At 45.7% G+C, this 23,831-nt stretch overlaps 1 protein-coding gene across 3 annotated transcripts in view; it reads left to right on the forward strand.

Moving 5' to 3' along the window:
- TMLHE (trimethyllysine hydroxylase, epsilon) overlaps nt 1–22,946 on the forward strand; it is a 36,346-nt gene extending 13,400 nt beyond the window's left edge. For all 3 annotated transcript variants that reach the window (XM_032238510.1, XM_032238511.1, XM_032238512.1), the window contains exons 2-8: nt 1,965–2,113; nt 6,130–6,306; nt 8,724–9,003; nt 15,044–15,163; nt 17,309–17,545; nt 21,117–21,255; nt 22,135–22,946. In XM_032238510.1, the coding sequence (XP_032094401.1) occupies nt 1,966–2,113; nt 6,130–6,306; nt 8,724–9,003; nt 15,044–15,163; nt 17,309–17,545; nt 21,117–21,255; nt 22,135–22,266 (1,233 nt within the window). In that variant the 5' untranslated portion in view covers nt 1,965 and the 3' untranslated portion in view covers nt 22,267–22,946. The remainder of the gene's footprint in view (nt 1–1,964; nt 2,114–6,129; nt 6,307–8,723; nt 9,004–15,043; nt 15,164–17,308; nt 17,546–21,116; nt 21,256–22,134) is intronic.
- Nucleotides 22,947–23,831: the final 885 nt, after the last annotated feature.

Consider the following 23,831-nt stretch of genomic DNA (forward strand, 5'->3'; position numbering starts at 1 on the left):
GTCTTTTTCCAATTCCTGCAACTGTTCTTCGTTTATTTTAGCCTCCCATCCCCTAATCATCTCTGCTTTTTTTTTTCTAGAGCCTTAACATCAAATGAACATCAAATACTTTATTTGATGCTTAATTACAACACCTGCATGTATAAAATATACTTCTCGGACTTTCGGTTTTTGATTTAAGCTCCAAAGACACGTCGGAGGTTCAAGATAGGCGGTTTTATGCAGACATTCTTACATTTAACTTTTTTCTTCTCCAATTTGAAGAATGATGGGGCAGATAATAAGAAGGGTTTCCTACAAGTCAAACATCTGGAAAAATGCTCTGGATGTAGTGAGCAAGCATGCTGAGAAGTGTTCTGTTCAAATCTATGTGAAACCATGAAGTTTGATAAGCACTGATTGAACTCTGAAGATGTTATCTGGTTGGGTAGTGAAACATCTTACAAGCAAACAGCCAAGCTCAGAAAGCACCAAGGACTCCCTGCTACAGAGAGACTCTGTCAACTCTGATGTTGGCTGAATGGTGGCCATTTTCTTTTGTTAGTTTTTTTCTGAGGGAGTTTTTCTTCTTCTCACAGGTTCAGAGCTGACACAGCCTGTGCTGTAGCCTGCCAGTGGCCCACGGAGGTGTTGGCAAATTCAAGACAGTGAGGAGGTTGGAAAGGAACATGGGCCAGTCCTGAGGAGTCTGTGAAAGAACAGCCAAAACAGCCTAGCGAAGGGGCAAGGGAGGGAGGGTGTGTAGAGATAGCTGAGGTATTGTAGCCTAAATAAAATTCTTTCCCCTGGGAATCAAGGACTTTGGTGCAGGTGCTGGAAAGGTGGAGACTGAGGTCACCTAGCAATTGGACCACATGCTGATTGGACCATGGGGCTGGAGACTCTGTTGGGAAGGGACAATTGGGGAGGGAAACTGTTCTGGCCCCCTCCTCCGTCCAGTAACGGATGCCGAGACAAGCTTAACTGCAATGTACTTTAATAGCAAGACACCAAAACCTCGGTGGCTGAAAGCTAAGCAGAACAGACAGATAAGGACCTTGGCAACAACTTAGACAAACTCAGGCAGCAATAAACACAGATAAGGCTTGGCAGCAATCCAGCCTGCCAAGCTCCCAGTAAATGTCCTCCGACATTCAATCCTGCGTTGACTTCTGCAAAGAGGGGCATGTGCACCAGTAACTTTTTATAGTCTGGAGAGGAGCCTAATGACCACCAGCTGAGTACAATCACTTCCTGTAATTGCGTAATTGTTCCTGACGCCTAGTAGCTCTTCGATGGTGTGCATCCAGGAACTCATTACTGGCCTCCAGCTCACTCTCCCTTGTCTCCTCCGCACTGGTCCAAGGCTCAGGTACCTCCTGGTGGCCAACCAGCCTCTCTGCGCCCTGCTCGGAGTCGGAACTCTGTCCTTTCTGTCCTCCACATCCTCCAGAGCCGACTCATAGGGCCCCTCGCTGTCGGAGTCTGGTGGCAACTCCAACGGTTCCTGCTGGGCCACAATAGCAATAGCAGTAGACTTATATACCGCTTCATAGGGCTTTCAGCCCTCTCTAAGCGGTTTACAGAGAGTCAGCATATTGCCCCCAACAATCTGGGTCCTCATTTTACCCACCTCGGAAGGATGGAAGGCTGAGTCAACCCTGAGCCGGTGAGATTTGAACCGCTGAACTGCTGATCTAGCAGTAGCCTGCAGTGCTGCATTTAACCACTGCGCCACCTTGGCTCTTTCTCAACAGAAACAGTTACTGTTTTAATTATGCTATTAGCGTGGGAAACTTCAGAGTCGGCTTTCACTAGCTGTGCCAATATGATGTGTCCAATAAACGTGTTCTTTGAGGGACCTGCCTACCTCGGAGTTCTGATTTCTTCGGATGCGTCACTCGGAACGTTGACTGTTGCTTTGCGTTTTCAGTTGATTCTAGGAGTTGGTGACGGTTCTCTCTTTTTGGGTCTCCCTTCCCCAGGATGTGGGGCTGTCAGCTGAGACAGGTGCTCTACAGCTTCCGCCATCAGCTAAAGAAAAGCTTCAGGATTCTTCCAGCTTCGACCCATGGCCATCACACAGTCCCCGCCTCACCCAACTGTGCCTGGCAGTTAAGAGATGGCCACCTAGGTAAGAACTGGACCTTGAAGGGAAGAGGGGGGTCAAAAGAGATGGGTGTAGGTAGGACAGGGACGTGCAGGCAGGGGAGGCAGAGCCTCACCACTGTCATCATGAAAAGAAAAAAAAATGTAAAAGGAAAAAGGCAAGAGCTGAGGTCAGGCTGAGCTAGTTGCTGCCAGAGTCACCATGAATGACTCTGCTTAGTGCTTAACTGTTTAAAAAAGCCTCTAAAAAAGCGCCCTCTACAGGAGGCGGCAGGAGAACGACGTGCCTCATCTAGTCTGACTTTTTATGATCACTCGAGCAGAGTTAAGCAAGGGTTAAAAGCCGAAAAATTCCTGATGTAGATGAGGCACGTCGTTCTCCTGCCTCCTGTGGAGGGTGCTTTTTCAGAGGCTTTTTTAAACAGTTAAGCAGAGTCATCCATGGTGACTCTGGCAGCAACTAGCCCAGCCTGACCTTAGCTCTTGCCTTTTTTTTTTTTACATTTTTTTTTCTTTTCATGATGGCAGGCAAGAGCAGAGTTGAAATCCGCTTTGAAACAACTGGAAAAGGTAGGTGTGGGTTGGAAGGAGGGGGAGGAATTCAAACTTCATCTTCCTGGTGCAACTTTTGTGTGTGTGTGTGTGTGTGTGTGTGTGTTAGAGAGGGGGGAGGGAGGGGGAGGAAGGAGGGGAAGGGAGAAGAAAAAGAAAAAGAAAGAAGGAAACTTATTTAGCAAAGGAGAAAAACAAATGCTGTCGCTTTAAATCGGAACTGAGCATGCCTGGCTGTGGAATTCTGGGAGTTGAAGTCCACAAGTCTAAAAAAATTGCTGCCTCACCAGCCATAAACCTCACCGCACGTCACTGAGGTAGGAGCACCTTTACGCATCATTGGTGGTGGTGGGAGTTCCTGCTCTGGATGCCAGCTGCCTGAGCATGCTCATTTCCAAAGGCCTATGTTCTGCCCCTTCTCCTTTCTAGTCTTCTTTGGACTACTCTTCAATGTTATTATGTATTCCATGCTTGTAGTTGATCCTCTGGTGCATTCCAGCATTATCAATGGAGGGGAGAAGAGAAGGGAAGGGAAGGGACAGGAGGAGAGGAGAAGGGACAGGAGAGAAGAGAAGAAAGGAGTGGAAGGAGAGAGGGAAGGAGAGAATGAGGGAAGGAAGGAAGGAAAAGAAGGAAGGAAGGAAGGAAGGAAGGAAGGAAGGAAGGAAGGAAGGAAGGAAGGAAGGAAGGACCCTACAAACCTTCTCTCCAAATTTTCTCATTATGTCCCTTTCATGCACATGATGCCATCTTGGCTTTATAAATACCCACGCTTATGTTATAGCTAGATTCTTGAGCAACCTGTTCAGTAGACAGCAGTGGTGAAATTAGATTTTTTTTTACTACCGGCTCTGTGGGCGTGGCTTGGTGGGCCTGTCAGGGGAAGGATTCCATTCTGCAAAATCCCCATTCCCACCCCACTCTGGGGCATCCAGAGGTGGCATTTTCCGGTTCTCCAAACTACTCAAAATTTCCGCTACCAGTTCTCCAGAACCTGTCAGAACCTGCTGGATTTCACCCCTGGTAGACAGGCAATGGGGAAGCTTACAAGAACACAAGAAATTAGGCTGAGTCACAAGTCATGCATAGGGCAGCCAAGTCCACGATTTTTTCAGAATTTCTCAGTCAAATACTAAAAGATCTTCCTATTAGCTCCCTGTCTGTTAGCCTTTCAGAGCATGAAAAAAACACTTCTATTTAATCACGCATTTGCTGCCCAAGCAAGTTTTCATTGACTCATTAATCATTGGACCAGTTACTTATTTTTAACATGTTTTCCTTAGTTGTTTTAATTCTGGTTTTAACAGGGTGGTGGGTTGTTTTTTTTAATGCCTTCAATTCCGGACTCCTGGCACTGCTTGGGCAAGAGCCCTGGAGTTTTCTTGGCAAGGTTTTTCAGAAGTTGGTTCGCCCTTGCCTTCTCCTTCCCAGGGCTGAGAGGGAGGGACACCGGTCCAAAGTCCTGCAGCTGGCTTTTGGGCCGAAGGGCCATAACTCTTGGTCTTTTGGCTTCTAATCAGGGGTGGACTGATAGGGGTTCGCCTCTACCCATAGAACCCGTAGCTAATATTATGGCCGGTTCGGAGAACCTCCAAATCCCACACCTGGCTGGCCGCGCCCACCCCTCCAAGCCTGTCCCTCCCCTCCCAGGAGACTCCACGCGTCCTGTTTTGGATGTGAGGTAAGTGCAGGGCCCGCACGGAGGCTCAGGGAGGGGGAAAAACATGGGCCCACTTCCAGTTTCCGGAGCATGGGGAAGCAGTTTTCGCCCACCCAGAGGCTCAAGGAAAGCCGCGGGAGCCCAGGGAAGGTGAAAACGCCCATCCCCGCGGTGCTGCAGGAGGCGACTAGGCCACCCCCACATGGCCACGCCCATTCAGCAACCAGACAGAGAACCCGTTGCTGAAATTTTTAAAGCCCACCCCTGCTTTTAATCCTGGGCCTTACATTAAATTGGCTGTCTGACAGTGCTTATAATTGTCTTTTGTTATTTCTGTCAGTTCCTTTGAGTGAAACATTACCAAGTGTGAATGCCCATTGTTAATTATTTGCAAAACGGGGCAGTTTGTTTCCTGAACATTTTCCCATGAAAAAAATAAAAGGCAACCTGCGTGTTCAGGTGTGGCCCAGACATTTCTGGAAGTATATTTGCTCATATTTGGACCTCTGTCCCCCAACAAGACCACACTTGGAATACGGCATCCAGTTTTGGTGGCCATCCTACAAAAATGATGTTGGTCCTCTAGAGCAGGGATCACCAAAGCTGGCTGAGGAATTCTGGGAGTTGAAGTCCACAAGTCTGAAAGTTGCCAGGGTTGGAGACAGCTGCTCTCAGGGGTGGGATTCAGCCAGTTCGCACCGGTTTGGGCAAACCGGATTTTGCAAGGACTGACTGGCCTCGCCCACCCTGGCCCTCCTCTCCCAGGAGTCTCCATGAGACCCATTCATCATGCCAGGTAAGCCCGCTCAGAGGCTCTGGGAAGGCGAAAAACGGGCCAACTTGAAATCCAGAAATGGGGCCTCCAGAGCCCAGGGAGGCTGTTTTAGCCCTCCTGGAGGCTCGGAGAAAGTCTCTGGAGAGGATGAAACCCTCCCTTCCCCCCGTCCATGGTGCAGGAGGCCGAGTAGTCCATGCCTACCATGGCCACACCCACCCAGCAACTGGCAGAGAACCGGTTGCTAACATTTTTCAATCCCACCCCTGCCTTCTCGAGAGAAGGTGCAGAAAAGAGCAATAAAGATAATTAGTGGGTCTGGAGGCAAAACTGTATGATGAAGAACTGAGAGAACTGGGTCTTTTCATCAAATTAGTTTGATGAAAAGAAGGACCAGGGGAGACAAGAGCCAAGGTGGCGCAGTGGTTAAATGCAGCACTGCAGGCTACTGCTAGATCAGCAGTTCAGCGGTTCAAATCTCACCGGCTCAGGGTTGACTCAGCCTTCCATCCTTCCGAGGTGGGTAAAATGAGGACCCAGATTGTTGGGGGCAATATGCTGACTCTCTGTAAACCGCTTAGAGAGGGCTGAAAGCCCTATGAAGCGGTATATAAGTCTACTGCTATTGCTATTGCTATCTCAGGGGCTGCCACAAAGAAGAAGGAGTCAAGCTATTCTCCAAGGCACCAGAGGGTAGAACAAGAAGCAATTGGTGGAAACTAATCAAGGAGAGAAGCAACTTAGAACTGAGGAGAAATTTCCTGACAGTTAGAACAATTAATCAGTGGAACAGAAGTTGCCTCCAGAAGTTGTGAATGCTCCAAGTTTTGAAAGCTCCAAGAAGAGATTGAACAGCCATTTGTCTGAAAAGATATTGGGTCTTCTGCTTAAGTGGAGGGTCCGACTAGAAGACCTCCAAGGTCCCTTCTAATTCTGTTCTTCTGTATTCTGCAAGTTGCACTGCTGGTAAAATATACTCCTAGTTTTAAGAGGAAGTGGAAAGCTTTCTTTTTGTCAGTCGTTTTGACCGATCTTGTTTAACTTGTTTTCCTAGAGCTGAAATACAGGGACACTCTGATGCGCTTCGATTACTTTTGGTTGCGTGACCACTGCCGCTCGCCGTCTTGCTACAACACCAAGACCAACCAACGCAGCCTGGATACGGCCGGTGTGGATCTGACGATCAAGCCCCAGGCGGTACGAATCGATGAGACCACCCTCTTCCTCACCTGTGAGTTCCTGGAGTTCTGTGTCTCCAAAGGGAGAGTGGGAGAGGGTTCTGGAGATTGCTTCTTTCTGAAATAGGGATGGAAATCTCTCCCTCTCCCTCCCTGTTCCCCTCCCCCTTCCCATCCCCCTTCCCCTCTCCCTCCCTCTCTCCTGTCTCTCTCTTCTCCTTTCCTCTCTCCCCTCTCCCTCTTCTCTCTATCCACTCTCTCCCTCTCTCTGTTTCCCTCTCTTTCTCTCCCTCTCCTCTCTCCTTCCCTCCCCCTCTCTCTCCTCTCTCTCTCTTCTCTCCTCTCCTCTCTCTCCTTCTCTTCTCTCTCTCCACTCTCTCCCTCTCTCTGTTTCCCTCTCTTTCCTCTCCCCCCTCTCTCTCCTTCCCTCCGCCCCTCTCTCCTGTCTCTCTCTTCTCTCCTTTCTCCTCTCTCTCTCCTCTCTCTCCTTCTCTTCTCTCTCTCCACTCTCTCCCTCTCTCTGTTTCCCTCTCTTTCCTCTCCCCCCTCTCTCTCCTTCCCTCCGCCCTTCTCTCCTGTCACTCTCCTCTCCTTTCTCCTCTCTTTCTCCTCTCTCTCCTTCTCTTCTCTCTCTCCACTCTCTCCCTCTCTCTGTTTCCCTCTCTTTCCTCTCCCCCCTCTCTCTCCTTCCCTCCGCCCTTCTCTCCTGTCTCTCTCCTCTCCTTTCTCCTCTCTTTCTCCTCTCTCTCCTTCTCTTCTCTCTCTCCACTCTCTCCCTCTCTCTGTTTCCCTCTCTTTCCTCTCCCCCTCTCTCTCCTTCCCTCCGCCCTTCTCTCCTGTCACTCTCCTCTCCTTTCTCCTCTCTCTCTCCTCTCTCTCCTTCTCTTCTCTCTCTCCACTCTCTCCCTCTTCTGTCTCCCCTCTCTCTCCTCTTTCCACTCTCTCCCTCTCTGTTTCCCTCTCTTTCTTCTCCCTCCCTCTCCTCTCTCCTTTCCTCCCTCTCTCCTGTCTCTCTCTCCTCTCCTTTCTCCTCTCTCTCCTTCTCTCTCTCCACTCTCTCACTCTCGTATCTCTCTCTCCCCTCTCCCTCTTCTCTCTATCAACTCTCTCCCTCTCTCTGTTTCCCTCTCTTTCCTCTCCCTCCCTCTCCTTTCTCCTTCCCTCCCCCTCTCTCTCCTGTCTCTCTCTTCTCTCTCCTCTCCTTTCTCCTCTCTCTCTCCTTCTCTTCTCTCTCTCCACTCTCTCCCTCTCCTATCTCTCTCTCTCCTCTCTCTCTTCTGTCTCCTCTCTCTTCTCTCTCTCCATTCTCTCTGTCTCCTATCTCTTCTCCTCTCCTCTCTCTCGCTCTTTGTCTGTGTGTGTGTGTTTATAGCAAAAGTAAAGCTGTTGCAACATTCAAATGTGCTTGGAGATTTTATTCAAGATGAAAGTGGAGGGGAAAAAATACTCTAGTTGGCGAATAGTTTAGAGAAGGAATTCTTCTGTTCTCATGGATTCTTTTCTTCCTTCTTTGGTCATTCAATTGACCCTGAACTAAGTAGTTTGCCTAGGGTCACATGGAACCAGAAAACTGTTCTTCTGCAATCCCAGAGCTCCTGGCTGGGTAGGGCTAAGCATTTTAGCTGTTTTGGAGGATTTTGGAGACGTTCAGGGGATGCATTGCACCCATTAGGCCCCCATCTCCCAGGTAAAGAATTGAGACCTCATCCTGCCCATTTTTGAAGGCCATTCATGACAAAGCTTAGTGCAGGAATGACCTATTCCCAGTTCAACAGTACTTTTCTGGAGTTTCTCTCTCTCTCTCTTGTATAGCAAACATAAATATTTGTGACATTTCCGATGCTCCTCACATAGGGAATAAAGAGGAGCAAAAGGGGAGTGGAGTTTGCAGGAGACCATTAGTTCGCTTAATTAGTGCGAAGATTTGTTCGAGACTCCTTGCCAAGTATTTTCTGGTACAGCGTTGCGTTTGGAAGATACACTATATTGCCAAAAGTACTTGCTCACCCATCCACATAATCAGACTCAGTTGTGAGCGAATACTTTTGGCAATATAGTGTATCAGCCTGGCAGCTCTCCAAGCCTGATAAGGTCTGTGGTGGTAAATTCACCCTTGAAAGACTGTTTTGCTGGATATCAATTCTCTCTCTCTCCACTCTCTCCCTCTCCTATCTCTCTCTTTTCTGTCTCTTCTCTCTCTTCTCTCCACTCTTTCCCTCTCTCTGTTTCCCTCTCTTTCCTCTCTCTCCCTCTCCTCTCTCTCTTTCCCTCCCCCTCTCTCTCATGATAAGGTCTGTGGTGGTAAATTCACCCTTGAAAGACTGTTTTGCTGGATGTCAATGAGAGGAATTCACATTAGCTTAATAAAAAGGGGTTTTGTCGGGGACAAGGAGCCTGCTTCGTGATCTGGTGAAGCCTGGGTTAGAACAGGACGTTCCCATAACCCTGTCTGTCTCTCTATCACCACCAGGGCCAGATGGCCACGTGACCAAATATGGTCTGGAATGGCTGCTGATGAACAGCTACGAGGGGCAGAAGCAGCAGGTCATGCAACCTCGGATTCTGTGGAACGCCGAAATTTACCAGGAAGCTCAAGTGCCTTCGGTCGACTACCACAGTTTCTTGGAAACCAACGAGGGGCTGAGAGAATTCCTGCAGAACTTCCTGCTGTACGGCATTGCATTCGTGGAAAATGTTCCCCCAACCAAAGAAGACACGGAGATCATAGCAGAGAGGATTAGTTTGATCAGGTAAACTACGAAGCATCGGAGGAAGCCTTGCTCTTGCTTTTGTCCCTTTTCTCTTTGAGATGTTTCCCTTGGATTAAAACGGGATTAAAGTATTAAGTATTGAATCTGGGATCAAATGCAGGTCAAGCACCTTGGGTTGTGAGTTAGCTGCCTAACACTGGTAGCCCATGACTTATGATCATAATTCAATCGGAATAGAGCTGGAAGATGGACAACAAAGTTTATAAGGGAAGTTTGAAAACTGTTTTGCTCCATGATTTGCTTTTCTGGGAATATACTACCAATATACTATATGCAGAAAGTTGCAGGATCTATCTTCAGATCCATATTGTTGTATGCAAAGCACCTAGCTCTGTCTTACGTAATCCAGTCTTTGAAACCCACTAGAATACAACGGAGAAAATTGTTGAGAGAGAAAGAGATATTCCCCTAATATGGTTTCCCTTCACACCACTACCAGCTGTAGCTCCCTTTTTCATTTCCATAAAATGGCATGCTCAGAGATAACCAGACTTGGAAACATTCAGTCTGTAAGGCTGCTCAATTTATTTTCATGAGCAAAATGTCCATGGAAGTGTTAGTTCTAAACAGGTTTTATAATAAATTGCACTAAAAGGGATGAAATTAAGCATTGCCAGTAAATGGGATTGAAAAGTGAATGACATTTTTACTCAATGGAGTTGCATACTTTCTTCAGTCAAATTGACAGGTTTTGATGGGAAATATTTCTGGTTAGGTTCTGCTATGACTGGATACTTTTAATTTCTAATCTCTTTTTTCAGGTTTATCTTTGCCCCTTGCTTTTTTTAGATTTGGTTTCATTTAAATTTTGAAGTCTCTTATGTTTTTGTATGTGTGTATCTACACACACACACACACACACACACACACACACACACAAATTCTGCACATAGAGAAAGAGCCCTAAAATAGACAGTGTGAAGTCTGCTGTATTAATGAGAAATATTTTTCCCAAAAGTGCATTCTAAGATCTGGGACCTCCTGAAATAGCATGAGGATCCTATATAGAATTGTAGTCTTGCAAGTCTCTTGTTTTTATCCTAATGGTAATTTATAAACTTCATTTTTTTTTTTTGAGCTGGAAGGAACCTTGGAGGTCTTCTAGTCCAGCCCCCTGCTCAAGCAGGAGACCCTACATCATTTCAGACAGGTGGCTGTCCAATCTATTCTTGAAAACCTCCAGTGATGGAGCACCCACAACTTCTGGAGGCAAGCTGTTCCACTGGTTAATTGTCCACACTGTTAGGAAGTTTCTCCTTAATTCGAGGTTGCTTCTCTCCTTGATCAATTTCCATCCATTGTTTCTTGTCCTGCCCTCTGGTGCTTTGGAGAATAATTTGACCCCTGTTCTTTGTGGCAGCACCTCAAGTACTAGAATACTACTATCATAAAGGTAAAGGTTCCCCTCGCACATATGTGCTAGTCGTTCCCGACTCTAGGGGGGCGGTGCTCATCTCCGTTTCAAAGCCGAAGAACCAGTGCTGTCCAAAGACGTCTCTGTGATCATGTGGCTGGCATGACTAAAATGCCGAAGGGAATGCTGTTACCTTCCCACCAAAGGTGGTCCCTATTTTTCTACTTGCATTTTTATGTGCTTTCGAACTGCTAGGTGGGCAGAAGCTGGGACAAGTAACAGGAGCTCACTCTGTTACCAGGGCTAGGGATTCGAACCACTGAACTGCTGACCTTTCTGATCGCCAAGCTCGGCGTCTTAGCCACTGAGCCACCACATCCCTACTGCTATCACGTCACCCCTAATTCTTCTTTTCTCTAGACTAGCTAAACCCCAAACCTGCAGCCATTCTTCATATGTTTTAGTCTCCAGGCCTTTGATCATCTTAGTTGCTCTTCTCTGAACTTTTTTTTTAAATATATTTTTATTCTTTTTAAACAAAACAACACATACAAAAACAAAGCAAGAGAGGAAAATAGGAACAACTTTCCTCCATTTCATCAAGCATGTTGTTTGGTTACAAGTTTTGGTGCATCAATTCTTAAATTTAGGATTAACATCACTGGTTTACATTAAACATAGCTAAATGTTTCGCTGTCATTGAGCATTATACACTTAGATTACCATTAATATTATTTCATTTGTAACAATCCTTATTTCCTTAAATTCATAATTATCTATCAAATAACAATAAGTCTTTGAACTATTATAGTATCACCTATCTCTAAAGAGTAAAAGCGAAGAGTGGGACAAAGAATTCCCATTGGTTTATAATAAAAGTCATATTTTCAATTGACCATGTCTCCAATCGTCCAGACTTCCAAGAATGGTTTCCCATTATTAATTATTCTTCCATATAGTAGTTAAGTATTTCAATTCATGTATATATCAATTCTTCCTTTCATCATCATTAATTCTCTGAACTTTTTCATTGTAAAGAATTAAATTCTTTTTAATTCTTGCTGAGCAGAAATATGAGAGTTCCTCTCCAAGATAGTCTTACTGCACCCTTTCTTTCCTGGTTTGTCCTGTCTTGAAACGATTCTGTCTTTAAGAAGCAGATATTTTTTCCTTCTGAATTTTCACCAACCCTCCTGTACTATATCTGTACCATTGATTTCTTCTAGAGTCTCTTCTTGAATTATAGCCATGTTATTTCTTCTTTGCTTTAAATATATTGCCTGATTGGTTGGTTTTTTGCTAAGATATTAAGGTTTAATTGCAGGCAGTTCTAGCAAAAAACAAATCCAGTTTTTCTGAAAGGGGGTGAAAGATCTCGAGCTAAAGAGAAAAGAAACAAGATCTTGTGGCAGGGTGGGAATGTTTTAGTGGTTGGGGCAAGCCCTGTTTCCTGTTTTGACAGAGCAGATAGAAAGGGCAGCCTTAGTCCTGGGAGATCTGAAGATCAAAACAGTTCTCTCTGCTCGAGAGGAAAGGGCAAACCAACACATCTCACACATCTAATTAAAATTAAATTGCCAGGATGACCTTGAACTGACCAGGCATCATAAGAAACAAGGGATTTGCAGTAGTTCCTTGCGCCTCTCTTCCTTTCTTCCCTGCCCAGATTGCTTAACCTAAATTATTTTGAAAGACGCTTTTTTTTCCCTTTTAATCTGGGAATTTCCAAAATGCATCACGCTGGCATTGAATGCAGATGTTTGCTTCTCCAAGTTCATGACTGTCTTCTTGTCAAATATCCCAATCCATTCCAGCGGATTCCAGTAGATTTCTGTGAGACGCGCAGCTTACACCTGATGTTTTGTTTTTTTTAAAAAAAGATTGCCCCTTGCACTTGAATGAAAGATGACTCTGATTTGCAAACAACTTACACATAGTGGGTTAATTTAAAAAAATAAATGCATTTAAAGAGCAATGCATTAAATCTCTGCCTAATAAGGGTAAAAACAACGAGCTCTCTCAATCTATGTCCCAATTCTATTGATTGAGAAGCAGTTTTAAGGTCTGGTGGTATATTGTGGGGGTGTAACTTGCTATAAGCCAGTGATGGCGAAACTGTTTGGTACCAAGTGCCCAAACCGGAATGCACATGCATGTGTGCAATGGCCAGCTGGTCTGAGCATGGGCCCAGAGCACCAGAAACTGGCCAGTGCGTGCATGCCTGTTTTTATGGCAGGTTTGGGCCTGTTTTCAGTCTGTTCTTCAGGCCATTTTAGGCTGTTTTTTTGTTTTTTCGTTGGAGTGCCGAAAAACGGCTTTAAAACAGCCGCGAAATGACCTGGAATACGGCCCAAACAACAGCCTGTTTTTTTGTGTGGTTCGGGCTGTTTTCAGGCTGTTTTTCGGTGCTTTTGCGGTGAAACCGGAAGAGCAGCTGGTGATGGCAGGTGTATCCACAGAGAGGGCTCTGCATTGCACCTCTGCAGTGGTGGGATTCAGCCGGTTCGCACCTATTCAGGAGAACCGGTTCTTAACTTTCTAAGCAGTTGGGAGAACCGGTTGTTGGAAGAAATCTGCTTTTGTTTTTTTCCCACTTTACAGGGCTAATCCTGTAAGGAAGGCAGGAAGGAGACATTCTGGTGTTGTTTCTAGCCTAATCTTTATTGCCCTGCTTACAGAAACTGCCTCTCCGGTTAACCTTTATTGCATTGTCACAGCTAAGGCGAAGTGCCCATCGACCTGAGTGACGTTGAGTTGTCCACGCCCACATGGTCACATGACCACCGAGGCCTGCCTACCCAGCTGGTCATTAGGGCAGGGAACCAGTTGTTCAATTATTTGAATCCCACCACTGCACCTCTGGCCACAGGTTGCCATCATGGCTATAAGCCATTCAGAATAGCAATAGCAATAGCACTTAGACTTATATACCGCTTCATAGGGCTTTCAGCCCTCTCTAAGCGGTTTACAGAGTCAGCATATCACCCCCACAGTCTGGGTCCTCATTTCACCCACCTCGGAAGGATGGAAGGCTGAGTCAACCCTGAGCCGGTGAGATTTGAACCGCCGAACTGCAGATAGCAGTCAGCTGAAGTGGCCTGCAGTACTGCACTTTAACCACTGCGCCACCTCGGCTCGGAACAGTGACCAGAACCCTCTGATCATGAATAAACACAATGAAAGATCTGACTTCTCTGTCAGGACAGGCAAACCTCCACCGTAATTGAGCTTAGCACTTCTGTGGCTAAGCGAGACGTTGGTTACGTGAATTGGCCTCGTCTTACAACCTTTCTTGCCGCAGCTGTTCAGTGAATCACTGCAGTTGTTAAGTTAATAACGCCATTGTTAAGTGAATCTGGCTGTCCCCCGTTGACTTTGTTTCTAAGAAAGTCGCAAAGGGGATCACACGACTCTGGGACACAGCAACCGTCGTAAATATGAGTCAGTTGCCAAGCGTCTGAATTTAGATCACGTGAGGTCGGTGGGGAGATGCTGTAATGGTTGTGTGAAAAACGGTCATAAGTCACTTTTTTCACTGCCGTTATAACTTTGAATGATCACTGAGTGAACTGTTGTAAGTCAAGGACCACCTGTACTGAATTACCCAACACTTAAGGATTGAAACAGCTGGGATCATTCCTAGCCAGAATAGCAAATGTTCCTCCTTTCCAGATGTTACTGGGAATAGCGAACTAGAATAGTGTCACAGACAATTATGCTTTTGATTTTATCCAGAGGAGCCACACTTTGTAGGAAGAGTTGATGTCCCGATGGATCTTGACAGACTTGAACACTGGGCCCTATCTAACAAAATGAAATGCAACTTAGAGAAAAGTAAAGTTTTACACTTAGGCAAGAAAAACCAAAAATGCACATATAGACTGGGTGAAACCAGGCTTAATAGCAGTGACTGTGAAAGGGATCTTGGAGTCTTAGTGGACAAACAGTTAAATATGAGCCAGCACTGTGTGGCGGCAGCCAAAAAATTCAATGCAATTCTAAATTGTATTAACAGAGGGATACAATCAAGATCAAGGAAGGTACTAATGCCACTTAGTAAGACCACACCTAGAATACTGCATCCAGTTTTGGTCACCGCACTATAAAAAAGATGTTGAGACTCTAAAAATAGTGCAGAGAAGAGCAACCAGGATGATTAGGGGACTGGAGGCTAAAACATACAATGAATGGCTGCAGGAACTGGGCATGGCTAGTCTAGTGAAGCGAAGGACCAGGGGAGACATGATAGCCCTGTTCCAATATTTGAGGGGCTGCCACGGAGAGGAGGGGGTCAAGCTATTTTCCAAGGCACCCGAAGGCCAGAGAAGGAATAATGGATGGAAACTGCACAAGGAGAGATTCATCCTGGAAATACGGAGGAACTTTCTGACAGTGAGAACAATCAACCCATGGAACAGAGGTTGCCTTCGGAAGTTGTGGGAGCTTTATCACTGGAAGCTTTCAAGAGGAGACTGGACTGCCATTTGTCAGAAATGGTGTAGGATCTCCTGCTTTGGTGGGATGACCTTCTTGGACTAGATGACCTATTAGATGTCCTAGTAGACGACCCTTTCAACTGTGTTAATCTGTAACCTGTAAAACGCACATTGGTTCTCTCTCTGTTTCTTGGCGCCTTCTTTCATTTTCTTTTCTCTCCTCCTCCAGAGAAACTATCTACGGCAGGATGTGGTATTTCACCTCGGACTTCTCCCGCGGAGACACCGCTTACACCAAACTGGCTTTGGACCGTCATACAGATACCACTTACTTTCAGGAACCTTGTGGGTATGAGCCAATGCGCCAAAAGGGACAGATCTCCGGGAATAAGATGACCGTAGCTGGTGGTATGGGCCATTCTTCTCACAGTGCCTCTCCTCCTACCTTGAGCAAAATCGCTCATGAGTTGGCACTGGAACCTCAGAATGTTTTGCACACCTCAAAAAGGACTCCTAGGGGTTCTGTTGATTTTGTGGCGCTCTCTGAGCACCGGTGGCTTTCTAGCAGATGTTTCATTATGCAACTAGGTAACCTCATCAGGGGCTGTTGGAAGGGAGCGAGGTTAGCTTTCCGTTCGCACACAAGTGGCTTGATCTGACATCGGTGCTTCCTTAATAGGGTATTGTCTACTGCCTGGTTGTTGGTCTGGTATTGTTGATTTAGTACAGGCGTCAGCAACTTTAAACATTCAAAGAGCCACAAAGATCATAACCGGAAGCCCCCTATGGAGTCTCCTCCTAACACAATGTCATTTTTCCTCTACCTGTCCTAACTGAAAGCCCTATCAATTGTGGAGCTGACCGGAAAACCCATTTGGTGGGTCTCCTCCTAGGGCTCCGTATTTCCCCCTACCCCAACCGGAAGCTCCTCTCAAAAATATGTTGCCAACCATCAACAGGGAGCCGCAGCAGAGGGATGAAAGAGCCACATGCAGCTCCAGAGCCGCAGGTTGCTGACCCCTGATCCAGTATTAATCAACATCCAGATAAGCAGAGATTAATTATTTCTTTGGCCACCCTTCTCTGTGAATGACTCTGAGTGGCTCTAGGTCAATGACCCAGGTGATTAACACCAAGAGTAACGCTACACCAACTCAGACAAACACTCAAACCGTAAACAACAGCTTCATCAAGGAACCGCCAAGAACATTCCACCATCAGTGGCTTAGCAACAGAAATGTTGGATTCAATTGTGGTTGTGAGCCCAGGATTACCCGTATGGCAATTGCAGAGGTCATGCAATCACTGATATACAACACTAATAAAGCACATTACCCATACAAACACAGATATAAGTTTAAATGAAGCTCAGAAAAATACATGTACCTAAAGTGCGCGGATGATACATTGGACATGGTAAAATATACAATAGAATAGAATAACAGAGTTGGAGGGGATCTTGGAGGTCTTCTAGCCTAACACCCTGCTCGGGGAGGAAACATCTATGCCAAATTTCAGACAAATTAGAAGTCAGACAAATTTCAGATATATTAGAGTAAAAACATAAAAATTGCCATAACATGGCACCATACAATCGCAGTAGGATAGATGTTGTAGTCAATATAAGATGGATGGATGGATGGATGGATGGATGGATGGATGGATGGATGGATAGACAGACAGACAAACATGATGAAAGGATATTGTAAATAGATGGATGGATGGATGGATGGATGGATAGACAGACAGACAAACATGATGAAAGGATATTGTAAATAGATAGATGGATGGATGGATGGATGGATGGACAGAGATGATGGATGAATATCATAAGATGATGGGTAGATGGATGGACGGACGGACAGATAGACAGACAGATGATGAATGGATATCGTAGCTAGATGATGGATGGATGGATGGATGGATGGATGGATGGATGGATGGATGGATGGATAGATAGACAGACATGATGAAAGGATATTGTAGATAGATGATGGATGGATGGATGGATGGATGGATGGATGGATGGATGGATGGATGGATGGATGGATGGACAGATGATGTATGGATATCGTAAGATGATGGGTAGCTGGATAGATGGACAGACAGACAGATGATTAATGGATATCGTAGCTGGATGGATGGATGGATGGATAGATTAGATGATAGATAGATAGATAGATAGATAGATAGATAGATAGATAGATAGATAGATAGATAGATAGATAGATAGATAGATAGATAGATAGATAGATAGATAGATAGATAGATAGATAGATAGATAGATAGAGTCAATACATCTAAGGAAGCTAAGCCATCTAACTTCTAATTGCAATGTGGGATAACACACCAGAGTAGAAAGATCATCAGCCTAGTATTTCAAAACTGCTAGAATACTTTATATTTTAAACATTCTTTGGAGCAATTTAGTCCCTTCTGGTTTCTGTCCCTTCTAGGCTTCCATTCCTACCACTAATCGAGTGCTTCTTCTCAGCATCCAGGTATTCCATTGCCTCCGGCATGAAGGCACGGGGGGCCGGACGCTTCTGGTGGATGGTTTCTATGCCGCAGAACAAGTGCTACAGCGAGCCCCAGAGGACTTCAACCTTCTCACAAAGGTGCCACTGAAGCACGAATACATCGAGAACATGGGAAGCTGCCGCAACCACATGATTGGGGTTGGGCCTGTCTTGAATATCTACCCTTGGAACAAGGAGCTCTACCTGATCAGGTGAGGGGGAATGGCCTTCTGCTGAGACTTGCCTTCATAGGGACATCACCCTTTAAGCCAGTGGTCCCCAACCTTTCTGGCTTTGCGGATCTGCTTAGAGGGGAGAGGGGGAGAGGAAATGGTTCTATGTGAGCAGCAGGTCCATGCACATGATGTTCTGACCCTGGCTTCCTTAAAAAGCATGAAGCAAAGTCTTGGCCCCGGCAAAACCCCTTTTATTTACAGAACTGTGAATTGCTTTCATTCAGAGTCTGCAAGGCTTAGCAAACAGTCTTTCCGAGGAATGTTTATCAACACGAACCTTATCTCATTTGGCGAGCTGCCAAATAATTAGTTTCCAAACACAGGGCAAGGCAAAACCTGGCACAGAGTTTCTGATAGTCACAAACAGAACTTTCCACTCTAGAAAAGACTGAATGAACTAATTGTTTCCGGCAAAAGCCCATTCCCCATTCGCTCCTCTTTTATTTCCCTTGGGGGGGAGCAATCACCTCCAAGGTGTGGCTTTACTCCTAAGTTGACCCTGCTTTCTTAATTGTTCTTGTCTTCTGGCAGCTCTGCGCATGTGCACACTGAGAACAGGCTCCAGCTGTTTCTCTGCCTCACTGCTGTCTAGCTTCCTCTCTGCCTCCAATGCAGAGCCCTCATCTGAGCTTTCCTCAGCCCTCAAGACTGGCCCATGTTCCTCCCCAACCTCCTCACTGTCCAACTCTGCTGCCGGGGGGGGGGGGGGCGCACAACACATAAATGAAGCTTCAAATGTGTGAGAGAGTGCCCACCACTCCTGCAAAAGGAGCTGTGCGCACATGCTCCCCTTGTCAACATGCAGCTCAAGAATCCAACTAAAACTCCAGCCTCATTCCATTTCCAAAAAACGTACTTTTTATTGAGTACACAGTATGGTAATGTCAAAGCAAAACTAACTCTGAGGTTCCCACGCACCAGTTCATAAAATTAAGTAATAATTTCCCACAGCCAAACCCTCAACCTCTCACACAGTTCATATAAACAAGTTCATCTTGTTATGGGAACCGTCTGCTTCAACTCCACACCTGCTATGATGTCCTTGAAAAGGGTTCAGGCTTTCGTCATCTTCCGCAGAATCATGGAGTTTTCGTTTTTCCATCTAACCCGCTCAAAAGCAACATCTCCCCGCATTTACTCTAATGGCAAGTTGAAACGCAGAGACACATAGCTGCCAACATTTAATAATTAACACATCTGCCACTTGTGCGGTCCAGTTCTGAACAGACCATGACCCAGTACCGGACCGAGGCCTGGGAGTTGGGGACCCCTGCTTTACACCATAGAAGAATCTGCTTGTTCCTGGCTTAGCCTGTGATGTGAATCTACCTCTTTTCTTTTCCATTGTTTTTTATTTTATACATAAGAGCCTCAGTGGCACAGTGGTTAGAGGGCAGTATTGCAAGTTACTTCTGCTGACTATCGGCAGCCTGCAATTTGGCAGTTCAAATCCCACCAGGCTCAAGTTTGACTCAGCCTTCCATCCTTCCGAGGTGGGTAAAATGAGGACCCAGATTGTTGGGGGCAAGAGGCTGACCCTGTAAACTGCTTAGAGAGGGCTGTAAAAGTACTGTGAAGTGGTATATAAGTCTAAGTGTTACTGCTATTGCTATAAAGATTCCATTTTCAATTAAACAGTGTGTTATCTGGGTACAAATAGTTTTAGGAAATAGTAATCAAAATATTTACAACAGTGTTCATTACATTGGTATTGATTGTATAATAATACTAATACTAATAATAATGTTTACTTAACCATTTTAACATATCTCCCATATATTATTGATCCTTTTCTTATATTTCCCTGTTTCTAACTCCTGTTTTTATTAGCTAACCATTGATAAAATAAATCCCAGGTTGAAAAGTATTGAGTTTCTTTCTTTTCCTTAATTATAAGTGTTAGCCTATCCATTTTTTCACATTCTAATTTTTTTAAATCACATTTTCATCTGTTGGGATCTCTTCACTTTTCCATTGTTCTGCAGTCAATGCATGTAAAATCAAATATGCATTCCCTTTATTATACTTGAAAGGGATGCGGCGGCTCAGTGGCTAACACGCTGAGCTTGTCGATCAGAAGATCAGCAATTCAGCAGTTTGAATCCCTAGCGCTGTGTAACAGAGTGAGCTCCCGTTACTTGTCCCAGCTTCTGCCAACCTAGCAGTTCGAAGGCATGTAAAAAAATGCAAGTAGAAAAATAGGAACCACCTTTGGTGGGAAGGTAACAGGATTCCATGCGCCTTCGGTGTTTAGTCATGTTGGCCATGTGATGATGGAGATGTTATACTTATCCAGTAAAATGACCAACAAAAAGATTTCTGGTTTCAAATCAATATTTGCTTGTAGATTGTTAATCATGGTTTATGGATTGCTACCTTGTATATACTTTTTTATTTTCCATTTTCATAACATACAATCACATGTATACTATTACATAGCCAATATCCTATTGTATTAAGTAGTAATTATATCAGTTCCTCTTGTCATCAACGCCCAGAGAGATAAAAACCCATTATTGGCTCTTCTGCTCTCCATACATCTCTTTCTTCTACCTCTCTCCTACCTCCTTTCTTCCCTCCAACATCCTTTCCTACTCTACTTCCCCTTCCTTTCTCCTTCTCCTCTCTCTACATTCCACTCCTCCTTATCCTCCTCATCCTCCCCCCTTACCCTCTCTCCTATCCCTCTCTTCCCCTCTTTCTTCTCTCTTCTGTTTCCCACTCTTCCTCTCATTGGTGTATTTCCGCTTCTGAGCAAACTCCATTCTATGTTGATGGTATTTATGCTTTCATATCAATATACTTAACGTATCTTAGTTTTTAAAAAAAGAATAAGAGAAGACAGTATACATGTGCAATCATATTACATTAAAATCTAACACCCCCCGTCAAGCCTAATATACGTCCCTCCCTCCCACCCTCCCCCCCAACCTCCCCCAGCCTTCCCTCCCCCGACTTCCCAGAACCCATACACGGTATAAATCTTTAACAAAAACAGTCTAAAATATATTGGAAAAAAATATGGATTGCTACCAATGAACCTGGTTCACAATGGTTTAAGCCAGTGGTTCCCAAACTTGGCAACTTTAAGACTTGTGGACTTCAACTCCCAGAATTGAAGTCTGCTGGCTGGTTCACAATGGTTTAAGCCAGTGGTTCCCAAACTGGTTTAAGCCAGTGATTCCCAAACTTGGACTTCAATTCCCAGAATTGAAGTCTGCTGGCTGGTTCACAATGGTTTAAGCCAGTGGTTCCCAAACGTGGCAACTTTAAGACTTGTGGACTTCAACTCCCAGAATTCCAGATAGAGCTGGCTGGAGAATTCTGGGAGTTGAAGTCCACAAGTCTTAAAGTTGCCACGTTTGGGAACCACTGGTTTAAGCCATCCCCCAACCCCAGGGGGACTGTAATGTATAAAACTAGCTTAATCATGATTGGCCAATGATGATTGAAATCACTTCTTTTTAGGGGTTCAGCAACAGGAAGTTCCCACTAGTAGGGACTCTTCCAACCAAATACATTCGACTACTCTTCTCTTTCTTCTTAGGTACAATAATTACGACCGAGCTGTCATTAACACAGTCCCTCATGACACTGTGCACCGTTGGTATATTGCACATCGTACACTCACCACTGAGCTGCGGAGGCCCGAGAATGAGCTCTGGGTCAAACTGAAACCAGGCAAAGTAAGTTAGAAGGTGGCTTGTTGGGAGAAGCTGGCGAAGACTCATTTGGGCCCTTAAAACTCCTGTAACCCTTTCCTCCCCCAAAACACCAGGTTCCTACCCTGCTTATTTTTGAAGTTCAACTTTCAGTGCACCACCTTCTTACACCCACAACTGTTGCAGCATATCTGTTGTCGCATGATCAAAATCTAGGCGCTTGATAACTGGCATGTACTGCAGTGGTGGGTTCCTATCAGTTCGGACCAGGGCACCAGGCAGACTCCTTGTCCCGACAAAACCCCTTTTTATTAAGCTAATGTGAATTCCTCTCATTCACCTCCAGCAAAGTTGGATTCCCCTTTCAAGGCTGAATTTACAACCACAGGCTTTGTCAGGCTTGGAGAGCTGCCAGGCTCATATCTTCCAAATGCAACATTGTACAAGAAAATTCTTGGCAAGGAATCTCTGAGAGTCGCGAACAAATCTTCACACTAATTAAGCGAACTAATTGTCTCCTGCAATCTCCACTCCTTTTTTGCTCCACTTTATTCCCTATGGGAGGGGCCATTCACCGTCCACCTGTGGCTTTGCTCCCAAGTTGACCCTTGTTCCTTAACTGTTCCCTTCACCTGGCAGCTCTGCGCACATTGGGAACAGGCTCCAGCTGCTCTTCTGCCCCACTGATCTCCGACCCCGAAGGCAGCTGATAACTGTCGGATGGCTCTGGCGCCATCTCTGCCTCTGATGCAGAGCCCTCATTAGGGCCTTCCCCAGACTCCAGGACTGGCCCATGTTCCTCCCCAACCTCCTCACTGTCTGAGTCTGCCACCAGCTCCACTAGCCGCTGGCGGGCTACAACAAAAGCCTCCTTCACTTTTCTTCTTTTCACTCCTTCTGTAGGCCCTCTTCGTAGACAATTGGCGAGTCCTGCACGGCCGAGAATCTTTCACGGGATATCGCCAGCTCTGCGGTTGCTACCTCACGAGAGATGATGTGCTAAACGCAGCCCGTTTCCTTGGCCTTCAAGCCTAGGGTGGCTTGGACCTCTGATGGTTGGGAGCTGCTGATTCAGGAATGGAGAGAACAAAGTGTATACCTCACAGACCTGGCCTCCTGTCCCAAGAGAGAGGAGAGGTCCTCTCAGCATTACTTGAGGTCCATCAAATATTGTCTATTGCCTTTTCTTCATTCTCCCCATTCTAAGCTCCCTGATTGGTTCTTCTTTGGTTTCCAAAGCCAGCCCATTGGCTCAACTCAGGACAGATGGACTTGGCAGCCATGTAAGAAACCTGTTCTGACCTCCAAGGTGCTACCTCTTGTGCCTTTTGCTATTGAAAGCAGCCCTGTCCTCTTGAGGAGACCTCCCGTGTACAAAATCATCAAGGTTCTTTTACCGGACGTCCATTCTTGAAACCTAGTAGAGTCTCAAGGAAAGTTGAGCTAGTTCATTGGCAAGACATGCTTGTTGGCATCCCAGCCTTTGAGATCTCCAGAGTAGACTGCTACCCAATGTTTATAAGTTCTGCTTCTCCGTGTCTCTTCTCTTTCCTGCCTGCTGGTGATATTAAGCTTGCCATGTGATGGGAGAATTGCTTTAGAAAGCCTTAGAGCAGGAAGAAGGAAGAAAAAACACAGATCTGGGGAGGGAAGACAATATTAAGTCCTGATTTCCCAGCACTGTAAAAAAAAAAAATAATAACAATATAACTATAGCACTCCATTTCTTTCCAGCTTACCCTGTTGTCCGTTCTTCATCTGGGTCATTGCTTTCAGCTTCCTCCAGAATTTCTTAGCTGTCCATTCTGTGTTGGGAGGAAGCACAATTCCATAATTTCTTTGTTTTGTTTCTTTCCTTTATTCTTTCCTTCGAATGACTTTACTTTGATTGACAACGAGAGGCCCTGCCTTTCAGTCGCTGGAAGCCACCAATCCTTGTTCTGAACTAAAGCTCCAACAATCAGGAAGAGAAAGGAGTTATTCCCCTTAGCTAGTTAAGTGAAAATAATTGCAAATTTCGCTTTGACTGGCCACCTTGGTAGCACTAAGCCAGAGATGGCAAACCTTTTAAGCACCAAACTCTGTGCATGCACATGCCCAAACTAAAAGGTGTGAATGCGCAAACATGTGCGGGCATGCGCAAACATGTGCGGGCATGCGCAAACGTGCGGGCATGCGCAAACGGGCATGCGCAAACATGTGCAGGCAGGCGCAAACATGTGTGAGCAGGCGCAAACATGTGTGGGCATGCGCAAACATGTGCGGGCATGCGTAAACATGTACGGGCATGTGCACATGTGCAGCCAAGACCCGAAGACCAGCTGGCCTGCAGGAGGCAGGGCATCCCAACACCGGCAGCCGGGCAAGAGGTAAGATCTTTTTCTTTCGTGAGCCACGGAGATCTAACCTGGGGCAACAGCATGCGTGCCAGCAGAGAAACCTCTGTGTGCCACCTCTGGCACGCGTGCCAGAGGTTCGGTATCACAGCACCAGGCGCTTGCAGGCTCTTCAAAAGAAGAGCAAGTGGGGCCTTTATCTGGGACTGAGATGATCGGGTCAAAGATCTGAGTGGAGGCACTGCTTCCACTATCTTCTCCTGA

Source organism: Thamnophis elegans, unplaced genomic scaffold (assembly GCF_009769535.1).
Source record: "Thamnophis elegans isolate rThaEle1 unplaced genomic scaffold, rThaEle1.pri scaffold_263_arrow_ctg1, whole genome shotgun sequence".
In the NCBI taxonomy this organism is placed as follows: domain Eukaryota; kingdom Metazoa; phylum Chordata; class Lepidosauria; order Squamata; family Colubridae; genus Thamnophis; species Thamnophis elegans.